This window comes from Neophocaena asiaeorientalis, unplaced genomic scaffold (assembly GCF_003031525.2).
Source record: "Neophocaena asiaeorientalis asiaeorientalis breed wild unplaced genomic scaffold, Neophocaena_asiaeorientalis_V1.1 scaffold150, whole genome shotgun sequence".
Lineage (NCBI taxonomy): Eukaryota > Metazoa > Chordata > Mammalia > Artiodactyla > Phocoenidae > Neophocaena > Neophocaena asiaeorientalis.
Window position 1 is genome coordinate 6,278,852 of NW_020176571.1, and position 14,650 is coordinate 6,293,501.

At 47.9% G+C, this 14,650-nt stretch overlaps 1 protein-coding gene across 1 annotated transcript in view; it reads right to left on the minus strand.

Moving 5' to 3' along the window:
• The window catches only part of LPCAT3 (lysophosphatidylcholine acyltransferase 3), a 29,202-nt gene that overhangs the window by 3,625 nt on the left and 10,927 nt on the right, over positions 1-14,650 (minus strand). Inside the window, exons 2-6 of the mRNA XM_024733155.1 lie at positions 2,490-2,597; positions 1,878-1,984; positions 1,290-1,383; positions 1,106-1,143; positions 540-718 (exon numbers count right to left, since the gene is read on the minus strand). Coding sequence (XP_024588923.1) covers positions 540-718; positions 1,106-1,143; positions 1,290-1,383; positions 1,878-1,984; positions 2,490-2,597 — 526 coding nt within the window. The remainder of the gene's footprint in view (positions 1-539; positions 719-1,105; positions 1,144-1,289; positions 1,384-1,877; positions 1,985-2,489; positions 2,598-14,650) is intronic.

The window sequence follows — 14,650 nt, forward strand, 5'->3', positions numbered from 1 at the left end:
CGCCCTCGGGGGTCCCGTGGACCTCGAAGGCTCCCCCATGTGCTTGGGCTACATCGGGACTGAAAGCCCGATGCAGAGACGGGGAAGGACCGGTTTTGGATCTTGCTCCCTCCTCTCCTGGCTGGATCAATGCTCAAACGCAGGCTGGACAAGTTCTCCACAAAGGGATTTTCCTGGTAACTTATCAATCTTCTACTGTAAGATATATTTATATATATATAGATTTTGATATATTTAACAGTATTTTTTAAACTGGGAAAGTGAGTGTTAAAGGCAGGGACGTGACTGGTTCAGGCAAAATCCTATGGCATAAAAGTGAATTTTTATTGTTTGTACTACAGGGTCGGGAGGGATGGCGGGAAGTGACCCAAGCTGAAAAGGGCCCCCTTCCTGCAGTGAGCCGGCACGGAGCGCCCGTCACAGGCTGTGAGCCAGGGCCAGGCCAGAGAATGCAGCCGGCCGGCCTGCAGGAAGTCACTTCAGAAGTGGCTTTTTGTCGGGCAACGCCCGCAGACGCCCTGACTGAAGGGGGCCGTTACCTGTTTGGTATCTTGCCTGGTAGGTCAGTCAGCTGTCCCTGCACCAGCTTCATGTAGTGGTTCATTGAGAACTGGGGCCCCACCAAGAAGGCCCCATAGAAGTAGGAGAAGCCAGCAACCTCCAGCAGGGAAGGGACACCCCGTATGGCGTATTTCTGTTGCTCAGAGGACAGGGATTTCTATGCCGAGAAGAGAACGAATGGTTCAGGACCCCAAGAGCCAGTCTGAGGGCTCCCCACCCTTGTCCCCACTGATCCAGGCTCTTCAAATAGAGCCTCTCTGAGGGGATGACAGCACGGAGAAGAGGCGGTGCTCTGGGGGTAACGGGCACGCGCAGGCGCAGCTCGGCCTAGGCCGGCTGCTGCTCTTCCCAGTGCCTTGCTGGCCCTGATCTCTGGATTCTGAGCTAGAGCTGGACCCGGGCAATTAGATTCGTCGGTCCTTGATCAGTGCGGGCCGGAAATGGCGATCACACGGGCGGGCATGAGGGCGTGGGGATAACAACAGCCGTCCTCCTTCCCTCTGGTTAAACTCCTTCACATCTCCGCGGAGGGAGGGGTACTTACTTGATCTTTCCCTCCGTCATAGTAGTCGATGACGAGACCTGCGCAGAGAGAGAAGGTGTGGGTGGAGAGGAGGGAGGGGACATGGGACGTGGCCAGGAGCGCACAGGGCAGGGCCCGGGGTAAGCCTACGGTCTGAAGAGAGGAGCCTGGGTGTCAACGGGGAAGGCAGGGCCCCACCACTCACCGATCAGCTTCAAGGTCAGGACACAATGTGGCATTGTCCACTTGATATCGTAGTTGCCAGTGGCTGTGTAATAGTATCCGGCAAGAAGGTAGGCCTGGGAGAGGGGCAAATATTTATTCTACCATTGCTCTGATTTATTTTCTCCCTGCTCTGGAATCCAATGTATTCTTTTCACTTTTCCTTTCTCCTGGTCTAGAAACTGAACTTGTAAAGGGGAAGAGACGTCCTCAACGCTTACACTCTGTGGCTCATTCTACGTGGATTTTCTGCCTTGCCTTTAAGTGACTCCCCTCATGGACAGCTGGGCTAATCTGGTCAGACTCAAAGAACCCCAATGGCACAGTCCTATGCACAAAGGACTGCCGGCACCCGTCCTTGAGGCGGGTGAAGCATCGTCACTGCAGCCTGCAGATGAAACACCTGGGGCTTCTGGCAAGTGACCCAGAGCCACACTGCCAAGTGTCGTGGGGAGAAAGGATTAGAAACTGGATCTCCCAGTCCACGGCTTCCTCTACACCACAGTCCCCATCCTCCCCGCCCCCAACTGCTGTCAGCTGTGACCTGAGCTGCCCAGGGAAAGACGTTTACCATCTGGAAGCAAAAGGTAGTGAGGATGGCAGTGATGGTGCGGCCCATCAGCCGGAGGATGAGGAACTGAAGCACGATGCATAGCAGGGAGTGGTAGAGCTGGATTCCTGGATGCGGAGGAGAGAGCAAAGTTTTACCTGTTTTTTTTTCTGCATTCCCACCCTTCCTGAGACTTCTAAACACAAAGAGTATACATATAAAAAAACCTTTGGTATTAGGATTTTTCTTCTTTTTTAATAGCCTCATGTTTTGGAGGAAGGGAAGGAAATTAACTCTATAAAAAGAAAGGACTGCTAGGGAGTTGCTGTATTTCTGAACTTCGGGCCTACGGGATGCTCCTGAGGGGACTGCTTGGGTCCGTCGGCCGGTTCCAGCCACAGCAGAGACAAACTGGTGCCTCTCTGTTGATGGTGTCTGGTAAGGGTACCCATTCTCAACATGCTTTTACCGGGAAGGAGAATGTATGTGAAGGGAGAAGTTAAGCTTGTGTCCCTGCCCATACAAACCCTCTGCTACCAGAGCATCACAACTTCCCTCTCCATCAAATTCTCTCCAGGAAATTTTGTTCAGGTCTGTTCCTTCCAAGGTTCCCTGTAATCTCAGTTCACTCACCAAAGTTATAATATGCAATTGAGAGGCCTGTGAAGGTGTGGAAGAGGTGGATGAGGTAGCTGTCCTTGTAGAAAAGGTAATGCCGGTAAAACAAAGCCAAGGGGTAACCTGGAGGGGGAGAAGAGCAGAAGAGGGTTACTCGTGCCTGGCGTCCTCCCAGGTTTGTTTTGGAAGTTGATCTGGCATGAAACTCAGCCCAGAGAGGAAAAAACATGCATTATATGGATGTCGACAAAGACAGCAACAGCATCCCCAATTATCAAAAGAAGTCTCTTTGTAAATACAAATTTAAAACTGAAGGTATTTTATATTGAGGCAATACAAACTGGGTCTGAAGACTAGGTTTCATTTTTGGCTTATTAAATATTGCTAGGTATTTTCTCTTGCATTTTCCTTAAATGATACAAGGGATTCAGGGTGCCCAGAAACACCATTTTACACCTTTATGACCTATAATAATTTCATCACTAGCAGAGTATTATCAGTTGGATTATTATTATTATTTTTTGTTTTTTCTTGTTTTGTTTTTTTTTGTTTTTTGTTGGCGGTACGTAGGCCTCTCCCTGTTGTGGCCTCTCCCGCTGTGGAGCACAGGCTCCTGACACGCAGGCTCAGCGGCCACGGCTCACGGGCCCAGCCACTCTGCGGCATGTGGGATCTTCCCGGATCGGGGCATGAACCCGTGTCCCCTGCATCGGCAGGTGGACTCTCAACCCCTGAGCCACCAGGGAAGCCCCAGTCGGATTATTTTTTCTTTCTTTTTTTTTTTTTTTTGACCGCCCGGCATGTGGGATCTTAGTTCCCTGACCAGGGATCGAACCCACGCCCCCTGCAGTGGAAGCGTGGAGTCCTAACCACTGGACCACTGGGGAAGTCCCTCAGTCAGATTGTTAAGAGGATAAATATAAATTATTCCCGGCTACAAACTGGGGTTGCTGACGGCCTATACAGTCGCATAGCAGGTACAGGACACATGTAGATACTCCTTACATAATAGGCATCGACCAAGTTATAAATCCAACTAGGTATACTGGGAAAATGTCTTCTCAAGCCGTGATTTAGAGTATGGTCCCGGGGCTTGACTCAACTACAGGGGATCTCCTGATGGGCCATGAACTGATGACGCACGGCCAAGGGTTGCTTACTGAATTAAAAAGGGCCAACAACATTCGTTATTCCTAAACAAAAATTAGCATGTTCCCTGGTTTTACTACAGACCCACATTCAGTGTTCCATCAAGAAGTCTGGCTGATGTGCTTGGCAACCTTCCTACTGCAGTAGCGTGTGTGTGAAGAGTTGGGATCCCCACTGTTTTTTGGAAGGACACTTTACCCAGTCTATCATTGCATAATCAGTGTTCTGAGTTGGTCATGGTTTACAGCTGCTGCAATTCTTACTTTTTTTTTCTTTTTTTGCCCACATGGCTTGTGGGAATCTTAGTTCCCTGACCAGGGATCAAAACTGTGCCCTCGGCAGTGAAAGCCTGGAGTCCTAACCACTGGACCCCCTGGGAATTCCCCTTACTTTTCAATCATAAGTTGCAGTTAGTTTATCATTGGCGATATAGTTGTGAGTTTGGTTAACTCTGCAAGGCTTAGATAAGTGTCATACATAAAGTGCTCAATTATTTAAGTGAATGAGTAAATGGATAATCATGTTATATATTAGCTTATGTCCTTTTAGTCTTTTTTCCCATAACTTTTTTTTTTAAACTTATGATCACAACCTGTGTACTCATGTATCCTAGTTTTTTCACACAACAGTGTATCAACCATTTATCTTCTTGGTGCCAGGATTTGCTGGCGTTCTTTTTTTTTTTTAATTTAATTTATTTTTTAATTTATTTTTGGCTGTGTTGGGTCTTCGTTGCCGTGCGTGGGCTTTCTCTAGTTGTGGCGAGCGGGGGCTACTCTTTGTTGCGGTGCGCGGGCTTCTCATTGCGGTGGCTTCTCTTGTTGCAGAGCACGGGCTCTAGGTGCGTGGGCTTCAGTAGTTGGGGCATGCGGGCTTCAGTAGTTGTGGCGCGCGGGCTCAGTAGTTGTGGCTCGGGGGCTTAGTTGCTCCGTGGCATGTAGGATCTTCCCGGACCAGGGCTTGAACCCGCATTCCCTGCATTGGCAGGCAGATTCTTAACCACTGCGCCACCAGGGAAGCCCTAGTATGTCGTTATTTTTTATGGCTGAATAATATTCTTTTGTTTAGACAGACCATACTTCATTTACCCAATCATCAGTTGATGGACATCTGGGTTGTTTCCACTTTTGGGGTATTAAGAATAAGGCTGCTATGGACATTCCTGTACAACTTTTGGTGTGGTGTATGTTTTCAGTTCTCTCGGGTATATACTTACGAGTGGACCTCTTGGCTCTTTTATCCTCTGACTAGCCCTTCTTGGTCAGTGGTATAGACCAGTTTTCAAAATTTCCCATGCGTTGTGGACCAATACTTTTGTAAAATACAAAGTCATGGGCTTGGATGATGTGGCACTATGGAGTGGCTACAAAAGTTCCTAAATGTTTACTTTTCACTCATTGTGCTTGCTTTGAGCTTTGCCTTGGCCAAGGGTGGTGACGCAATTCAAGTAGATCGCGCCAACCTCTCTTTCTCTGTCTCTTTCACCCAAGGCTTTTCTCTGGCTTCTGAATACAGCTGACCTCCAGGAGTCAGCCCTGGTCCTCTGCTATTCATTTTTTTTTTTGCGGCACGTGGGCCTCTCACCGCCATGGCCTCTCTCGTTGCGGAGCACAGGCTCCGGACGCGCAGGTTCTGTGGCCATGGCTCACGGGCCCAGCCGCTCCGCGGCATGTGGGATCTTCCCGGACCGGGGCACGATCCCGCGTCCCCTGCATCAGCAGGTGGACTCTCAACCACTGCGCCACCAGGGAAGCCCTGCTATTCTTGCTATACTGTCCTCTGGAAACTCCATCCACTCTCATGTAACTTAATGTGATCTTTACGCCAAAGACAGGTCCACATCTTTAATCCTGACTTCTCAAGTTTCAGTTCCACATTTCCTACTTCATGGCTGGGCATTTTCAGTTTGATATCACATACCATCTCAAACTCTGTGTGACCACAACATGGACTTTCCCCCGAATCAGTCTTCTCTTGGCTTCTTTTGTTTGTTAATGGCGTTACCGTTCTCCAGGCCACACAACTACATTCAAAGGCTTGAAGTTGTCTTTGCCTCTTCCCTCTCCTTGGTTCCCTATACCTATAGCCACCAAATCCTGTTGATTCCTCCTTTCCAGTGTTTCTCGCCACCGTCACACCCCCTCCTTTCCTGTGCTACATCTGCAGTGAAGGCCCTCAAGCACTCCCCCTTCAACTCTTGCCGTGACCTCACCTCTGCCTGCAGCCTCATCCTCCAACAATCCTCCACCAGAGGGCTCTTCCTGTAACCCCTGCTCAGACAACATCAACGACTCCAGCTGACTACTCAACACAGCACCAGTTCCCAAGCTGAAGATTCAAGGCCTATCTTCTAAACTACATTTCCAGTTAAAGCCTCTATCTCCCTGCTCCAGGTGACTGATATGCTAGTTTTTGCTCAAATATATCTTGTGTCTTTCATCTCTAGATCTTCGCTTGTGCCAGTGCCTTTGGGTGGGACACCTTCTCCAACCACTCCTCTACCCAGTAGAGTCCTACCCATTCTCGGAAACCCAGTTCAAGTGTCTCCTCCTTTAAGGCTACCGCAGACCATGATGAACTCATGGCCCTGTGCGTTATGGACTCATCCCTTAAATACATGGCACTTAGGGCGAAGACTCTCATTTGGCAAATCATTGTATACAACAAATTCCCATTCCTTACATTCTTGTTTTATCTTAAAATTAACATGTTCACAATCTCTTTTCCTAAAGTCCTCCTATACCTTTGGATCTCCCATAGCATAATATCCTGTGTACTTCAGTTTTTGATTGGTTGACCAACAGTAATTGACACTTAATAGCCATTTGATGTTGAGCGTCAGTTTCCTCATCTGTAAAATGGGGACAGTACCTGCCTCAATGAGTTGTTGTAAGGACTAAAGGAGATAATGCATATAAAGTAGTTAGCACAGCCTAAAATATTGTAAGTGGTCACAAAAATTACACACACACACACACACACACACACACACACACACACATTCACATAAAGTTACAGGGAGTTTGTAAAGCAGGCCTTAACTGAGAAATTCTGGTGAAAGTGGGTATCAGGGCTTCTGAATCTAATCTCCATTCCATGTGACAAATGACTAAGGGATTTCCTTCCCATCTTCATTTCAAAAGAAGAGTCACAGCATATTTATTTTATAAGGATACTGATTATGGTTTGCCAAGAGCATTTTTTCTAAAATGCAACGTACTATTAAATTAAGGCGCTGTATGGTTAGAAGAACACGAACTCTGGAGTTGAGACAGATCTCAGTTTGAATCCTGGTTCTGCTACTTACTAGCTGCTCCCTCAGGCTGGTTGATGAGTTAATTTTTTTTGGTCCTCAGTTTCATCAGTAAAGTGAGTATCTAGGTTTGGGTTCATATATTAAGCCTGGTACATATTAGATACTCAATAACTGTGAGACTGCTTCAACCTCTGCTTTAACAGAGAAGTGCCCGGCGATCTCCTCCAGCCACATGGCTTTAAATACCATCTGTTTGCTGATGGCTCCCAAATTTGTTCTTCACACTCGTGTACAACGTGGACTGGGTGCACGCCTAACGGATATCTCAAATTTAACAGGTGTCAAACTGAACTGCTGACACATCTCTCTCACAAAGCCTGCTCCTCCCCTGGCTTCCTCATTTCAGCAAACGCCAACTCACTTTTCTGCTCACTCGAGGCTGAAGCTCTGCGACCTTCTCATCCTTCCTGAACCCCACCCTCCCCCTGCAACCAGTCTGTCAGCAAACTCTGTCTGTTCTACCTTTAAAGTGAACCCGGAATTTGACCACTTCTTCCCCTGGTCCAGGTCAATGCCATCTCTGGCCTGTACCATTTAAAAATTTTTCTATAGTATTTTATGAAATTTTTATTTATTTTTGGCTGCATTGGGTCTTTGTTGCTGCATGCGGGCTTTCTCTAGTTGCAGCGAGCGGGGGGCTACTCTTCATTGTGGTGCGTGGGCTTCTCCTTGCAGTGGCTTCTTTTGTTGCGGAGCACGGGCTCTAGGCACACGGGTTTCAGCAACTGTGGCACGTGGGCCCAGTAGTTGTGGCTCACGGGCTCTAGAGCGCAGGCTCAGTAGTTGTGGCGCACGGGCTTAGTTGCTCCGCGGCATGTGGGATCTTCCTGGAGCAGGGCTCGAACCCGTGTCCCCTGCATTGGCAGACGGATTCTTAACCACTGTGCCACCAGGGAAGTCCCTCTGGCCTGTACTATTACAGTCGCCTCCTGACTAATTGCCCCATAGGCCTTCAGTCTCACTCAGCAAAAGCCGAAGTCCAACCAGAACCTACCAGACTGATCTGTTCATCACTACCCCACCTTTCTCTGACTCATCTCTTACTCTCGGCTGCCCTTCCTGGAATGCCAGCCAGGTGCAACCTTAGAGCCTTCGCATTAATAGGTTCCTTGCCTGGGATGCTCTTTCACAGATAAGCTCAAGTCCCTCCAGCCCTTCAGATTTTTACTAAAATGTCATCTTATCAGTGAGGCCTTCATAGTATCTAAAACTGCACACACTCATCCCACCCTCTATGCCACCAACACACACTTCCTGTTCTTCTTTCTTACTTCATTTTTCTATTTCCCCTCAACACTTATTACTCTTTCACATACAATGTATTCTACTTATTTATCAGTCTTTGAAGGCAAGGATTTTTGTCTCTTTTTTTCCCCTGCTGTACCACAAGTGCCTTGTGCAAAAAAGATCTTTTCCTGGTACAGAAACGGTCTTTTCCTGGTACAAAAAAGGTCTCAAAAATATTTGTTGAATGGAGGAAAGAATAAAAGAATGAATGAACAAATACTGTATTCTAGGCAGTCAATAAAATATTTATAGAGCATCCATTATGTGGTCAGCAATGCATTAGGCAAAAGGAGAATATGGTAGAGTGTAAGAGATGCTTTTAGACTCTTAAGGAGCTTTTTAGAGAGAAAAGAAAATCAAGCAACGATGTTCTATAAATGCTAATTGCATGGAATAGCCAATGTTGTAGAGGTTAGAGGAGAGGTCAATAATGAACACAGCAGTCAGGATGAAAAGAGAAGAAATAAGGAATGGGCAGGAGAATTATGTACTAAAGACACGGTGGTAGGAAACAGCATGGAACAGTCACTTCACAAGACCGGCTTGACCACAAGAAGGGACAGGAAGGTTTGGAAAACCAGGCAGAGTCTGAAATTGATCTAATAGGAAAAAAAATCAAGAGGAATGACTGGAACGGGGGTTATGATGGAAAGGGATAAATTAAAGGTGGCTAAGCCCCTACAATGGTCTTCAAACTTTTTATTTTTTTTTTGCGGTACGCGGGCCTCTCACTGTTGTGGCCTCTCCCGTCGCAGAGCACAGGCTCCGGACGCGCAGGCTCAGTGGCCATGGCTCACGGGCCCAGCCGCTCCGCGGCATGTGGGATCCTCCCGGACCAGGGCACGAACCCGTGTCCCCTGCATCGGCAGGCGGACTCTCAACCACTGCGCCACCAAGGAAGCCCAAATGATGTGTTTTTAAACATGTATATTGAAGGTGTGCTTTAAGTACACATGGAAAACGTCTGCCTTGTAATCTAAATGGCAAACCAATCAGCTTGATCACTTTCTGTCAAAAGAGGTCTAACCTCATTTTTTAATTCAAATAAACAAGTTAATACTTCTCCTCATGACCACCACCTTGTCTCTGAATTCTACTTCTAAGATGGAACGATAAGGCAGAAGGTTGTCATGAGTTTGTCTCCTGGATAAAATAAGGGGCTGCTCCTCTTTGCTTCACTTTCATGGCTCCTGTGAAATGTTTCCCTGGGGCACCCCTTACCCCCGGGCCTTTCTCCTTTTTTTTTTTTTGCCACGCCGTGCGGCATGCAGAACTTCCCCGACCGGGGATCGAACCTGCATCCCCTGCAGTGGAAGCACAGAGTCTAAACCACTGGACCACTGGGCAAGTCTCCTTTCTAAAGGCTGGTGAAGAGTGACTGTAAGAGAACTTTCAGAGCAGACACTGTCTCAAGCACGTCAATTTTAGAAAAGAATACATATGGAAGCTTAGAATCTGAAAGTGGATTCCCTCATCCGTGCCCATGTATCCCCTGGAAAGTCTTCATGTACCCCTAGGGTACGTGGACCACAATGGGAAGACCACTGGCCTCAAGGTTCCATGTCAGAAGGTGGTGCCACTGCCAGAGACACACAGATCAGAGGAGACAGCTGGCTCTGCTGGCAACAACTGAAGCCAGATAAAACTCTCACAGGGAGAGGCCGCAAAGGGAGGGCTGGGTCCTGGAAAATGCCTGTACTGAAGGGAGCCAAGCAAAAGAAACGGAGATAAAACAGAGAACAAGAGGTAAATGAGGACAGTACCCATGTGAGAAAGGAAGATGACTTCTGCGGTAGGAAAGGAGTTTAAAAACATCGAATGTGCCGGAAGTCTAAGGAGCGTGAGGAAGACGTTCACAATGAGGTCGTTAGTCACCGTGAAACAGAGCAGCACGAGGGACACCGGGGCTGGGACCTGGGGGCCAGCTAAGAAGCGGGGGCTGGACCAAGAGGAAATGCAGGCTGGATGTGGAAGCGAGGCAGTAGGCAGTAAAAGACTCTGGCCAGAGAGCGTGGCCACTGAGTGAAGGGAAGCATTTCTAAGACAGAGATGTTCTATCCATATGTGGTTTTTTTTGTTGGGGAGGGATGTCTCTGGATTCTTTCTGTTTGTGTATGCTTGGGAGATGGCATGCTGCTTTGTTTTTTTTTTTTTAAATAAATTTATTTATTTGTTTTTGGCTGCATTGGGTCTTCGTTGCAGTGCGCGGGCTTCTCTCGTTGTGGAGCACGGGCTCTAGGCGCACGGGCTGCAGTAGTTGTGGCATGCGGGCTCAGTAATTGTGGCTCGTGGGCTCTAGAGCGCAGGCTCAGTAGTTGTGGCGCACGGGCTTAGTTGCTCCGCGGCATGTGGGATCTTCCCGGACCAGGGCTCGAACCCGTGTCCCCTACATTGGCAGGCAGATTCTTAACCACTGCGCCACCGGGGACATTCCCATATGTATTTTATGGAAGAAGACAAGCAGTATAGTGGGCGAGGACAGTATCTGTGGGAGAGCAACAAGCGTTTACCGCAGAAAGAGGGAAGAAGCCCTGGCCCTTCCCCTGAGACTGGAGGGTGAGGCAAGGAGACTGGCAGAGAAACCTGGGAGGCGGGTGAGCAAGTTCAGGAAAAGAACCTTCCTCTCCTCAGTGAGATGGGTGGTGAGGGCTGTCCCTCGGGAAGAACGGCCGTGTAGGAGGAGCTGGATGAGACAGAGGGCTGCAGGGACCCCAGCCCACGCCCAGGGAATCAGTCAACTCGACTGATTCTCTTCGGAAAGGTTATCGAAAACAGGAGTGGGCAATTCCTCAGCTGTGGAACACGCTTCTTTCTTCAGAAGCTGGGACTGCGTAGGAGCGTGGCAGAGAGCTCCCAAGTTCTGATTTAGAACATCGCCGCCAATGTCCGTGTCTCATTGTCTAAACGTAAGCAACTGATAGGAGCTGGGAGACAGGTGTGGCATGCCCACTTTCCTAGAAGTTCTGCAGGAAAAATTCTCAAGTAATTTAACTGGTAAAACAAATCCATTATACAAAATGGAATGCCAAGTTGTCCTGTATTTTAAAGATACAACATGAGCCTTCAATGACACTTCTGTCTTTCAACAGCTGCTTTAGGCTGAGTCCCTGAGCCCCGGAGAGGATACCTTTGTTTAGTTTTCCACCCTGGCCTTCAGGGAGCTGTCCGCGGGAAAACTGAAGAAGCTCTGCTTGAAATCCAAGCTTTTCTCCTTCTCTCCAGACTCAGGGGAAGATGTCCCTCCCTTCTCTTTAAACACCCTCCCCTCCTTCCCTTTGGTCCCAATCCTCTGAATTCTATCTACCCCAACCACTCTTAGGTGGGAACTTCGTCTGTGATCTTTCTTGCCAGCTTCCTCAGTCTTTTCTTCCCAATAATAACAAGTATTATCATCAATGCTGGCAACTAACCTTTATCAAGGGCTTACCATGTGTCATGTATTGAGTTTTACACGAAATGTAGGCACATTACCCCAGTGAGTCCTCACAACGATATGAGGTAAGTAATCATTTATGGTCTGCATTTTACGAATACAGTGACCTCAAACACATCAAAGCAGTTATCTAACCTGTACTGACTGCCCGTGACTGATGAAGCCGGATCCACGCATGACTCGGTCGCTCCGCACATTCCCTCCGCCCCCTTCCAAAGGCACAGCCCCACCCCTCTAGCCCCCCCGCTCCTTGGCCCTGTGCTGCTCCTTCCAGCTACTGCCCTTTTGCAGTCAACCTCCCAGAGTTGTGGTCTAGCTCATCGCCTCTGTTTCCTGTCTACCCATTTCTTCCTTGGCCTGCAGGAACGTGGTAACATACCCCCAGCCCAGGGCCACTTGCCCTCGCCTCCTGTGAGAAGATCTGGTTCAGAGTGTCAATGGGCTCCTTAGAGTGAAGTGACGAAAAGTCATCTCAAACTCAAAATTCATGCTTATGGTCAGAGATAAAGGGATGGGGGACAGAGGATCTCAAAAGAAGGCTATGTCTGCCCATCACTGCTCTTAGGGCTTGTTTACTGACACGGTTATGGTGACTCTGGAATTTCTGGTTAAAGGAGGTGGTTGGAAAAACCTGTTTCAGCCTTGCGTCATCTGGATGTTGGAAGTTTCCTAGACTATGTAATGTTCCCGTAGATAATGGGCATTTTGCTTTGGGCAACTGGAAAGCCACTTTCAGGATCAAATTTCAGTTCAATTTTCCCAAGAATCACAGACTAGAATATAAAACAGGACTGCTTTTGAATATGGCTTATTTGTAGATTATTTTTACCAAATATTTTCACATGATACTTTTATCATTCTTATTTCTATTGTGAAGATCTGCCACTCAAATTTCTTTTCTTTTCTTTCACCAAAGTGGAAATTCCTTGTGCTGAAGAACTATACGGAGAAAAGGAAGACAAGTAGAAATAGGAAAGAGAGTGAGGCCCTGCGTGACACTGTCTCTTCTCGGGGACAGGTAACTGATGAAGGCACTGAATGCTTCCAGCTGGGTTACTGATCACTCTGCCAGCCGGAAGAACACGGGGAGGTTATGGACACTGAGGTGGGGATGAAGCTCGCCTTTGAAAGCTGTTCACGATGGCCCTGTTTCTCTTCTGCAGATTAGGTGCCAACACACCTTCCCCACTCTGACAGTCTGTATGGCTCGGGCTGAATCATATGCTGAATGGTGATTCATAAGATCCAGATTCTTCGAACCCACGAAACCTTAGGAATCACTGACTCCAAACCCTTCATTAGATAAGAAATTAAGGCCCAAAGGGGATAACTGGCACGCCTCAGGTTAACAGAGCAGAGCTACAATTAGAACCCACATCACTTGATTTCCATGTTGAAACTTTTGCCGCATGCCTTGACACCTGGCAGTGGCCTGCGAGTGCATCTCTAACAACCAGCTGTGTGCTTTTAAAGCTACAGCTGTATTATTCTCTGATTCTCTGTTCACCGACGCATACAGGCCCATGTTTACGTCTGCTTATCTTCCTATCTAAAACGATTCAAAAACTTCATTTCAGTGCTAAATTTAGGTGCTCTTCCCTACTTTCTTTCTTCATCAATTCTTGGGGACTCCCTGTCCCTACCCTCGTACTGTGCAGCTCATTTCTTTTTTTTTTTTTTTTGCGGCATGCGGGCCTCCCACTGCTGCGGCCCCTCCCACTGCGGAGCACAGGCTCTGGATGCGCAGGCTCAGCGGCCATGGCCCATGGGCCCAGCTGCGCTGTGGCCTGTGGGATCTTCCCGGATCGGGGCACGAACCCATGTCCCCTGCATTGGCAAGCGGACCCCCAACCACTGCGCCACCAGAGAAGCCCTGGTTTCTTTTTTTTCCTCCAATTTTTTGGCCATGCCACGTGGCTTGCAGAATCTTAGTTCCCCGACCAGGGATCGAACCCAGGCCCACAGTGGTGCAGGTGCCAGGTCCTAACCCCTGGACCACCAGGGAATTCCCTGTGCAGTTCATTTCTGAAAGTGACCTCCAGCTGAGTATCTCAAACGTTTTGACAACTGTAGTACAGGATTCAGGGAAACTGGGAGAAATGATCAAAATGTCCTGGGAATAAATGAAGAACAGAGGGGACATTTTAAGGGTAAACTAGTAAACAGCTGTTACTTGTGAGAAAGAAAGGAAAAGTGTTCTTATGAAGATTAAGAAATACTAGTTTTTTTAGTCACTTGGCCCAAATAAACAACCTAAACCTGAACTGCCCCGAAGTCCCACCAAAAGTCAGTCTTTAATTGCTTCACTCAGACCACGTGCTCTTGGTAGTTAATAAGCAAGGACTTCTTAAGCTTAGTGTCAATGACACACATGCCGGCGGGCTGGTGGAACCTGCTGCCAAAGCTGAAAAGTTATAATACTACAACAGACCAGCCCTGAAGCCGCCAATCCCCTCTGTGTGACCCTATGGGGAGCAGACACTCACAGGCGCTCACTGGCTTCTGAGCCCAGGAAAAGTCAGTCGCCCGGCAGTGGCCAGCCCTCAGGAGTATCTCAAGCCTGATCAGATGGCAAAAGGGATGCTCGGAACACCGTCCTCATCTGTGAACATCTGGATTACAGTCTTTTCTGTACTACTACAGATTGTTCAGATGGTCACGTAGTTATTTTGTTATGACAAAAATTTATAGACTGAAAGAATGTTAAGGCTGTGGACCAGCAGTTCTTGCCTTTAGTGGAACGGGGACAACAGATGTTGACTGACTTTGACGCACTTTAAGACACCGAAATGCCTTTTCTAGCAAAGATAAATGGCACTCCTGTTGCTTATATTCAGTGCCTTTTATCACATTTTAATTCTTTGCAAGTTAGCGAACCACATGGTGGCAACTTCTAGCCAGATTATCTGATTCTAGCTAGAATATCCCCGGACTCAGGAATCAGAGTAAACTGGTTTAGAAATTCGGCTCTGCCACTTGGGCGAATCACTT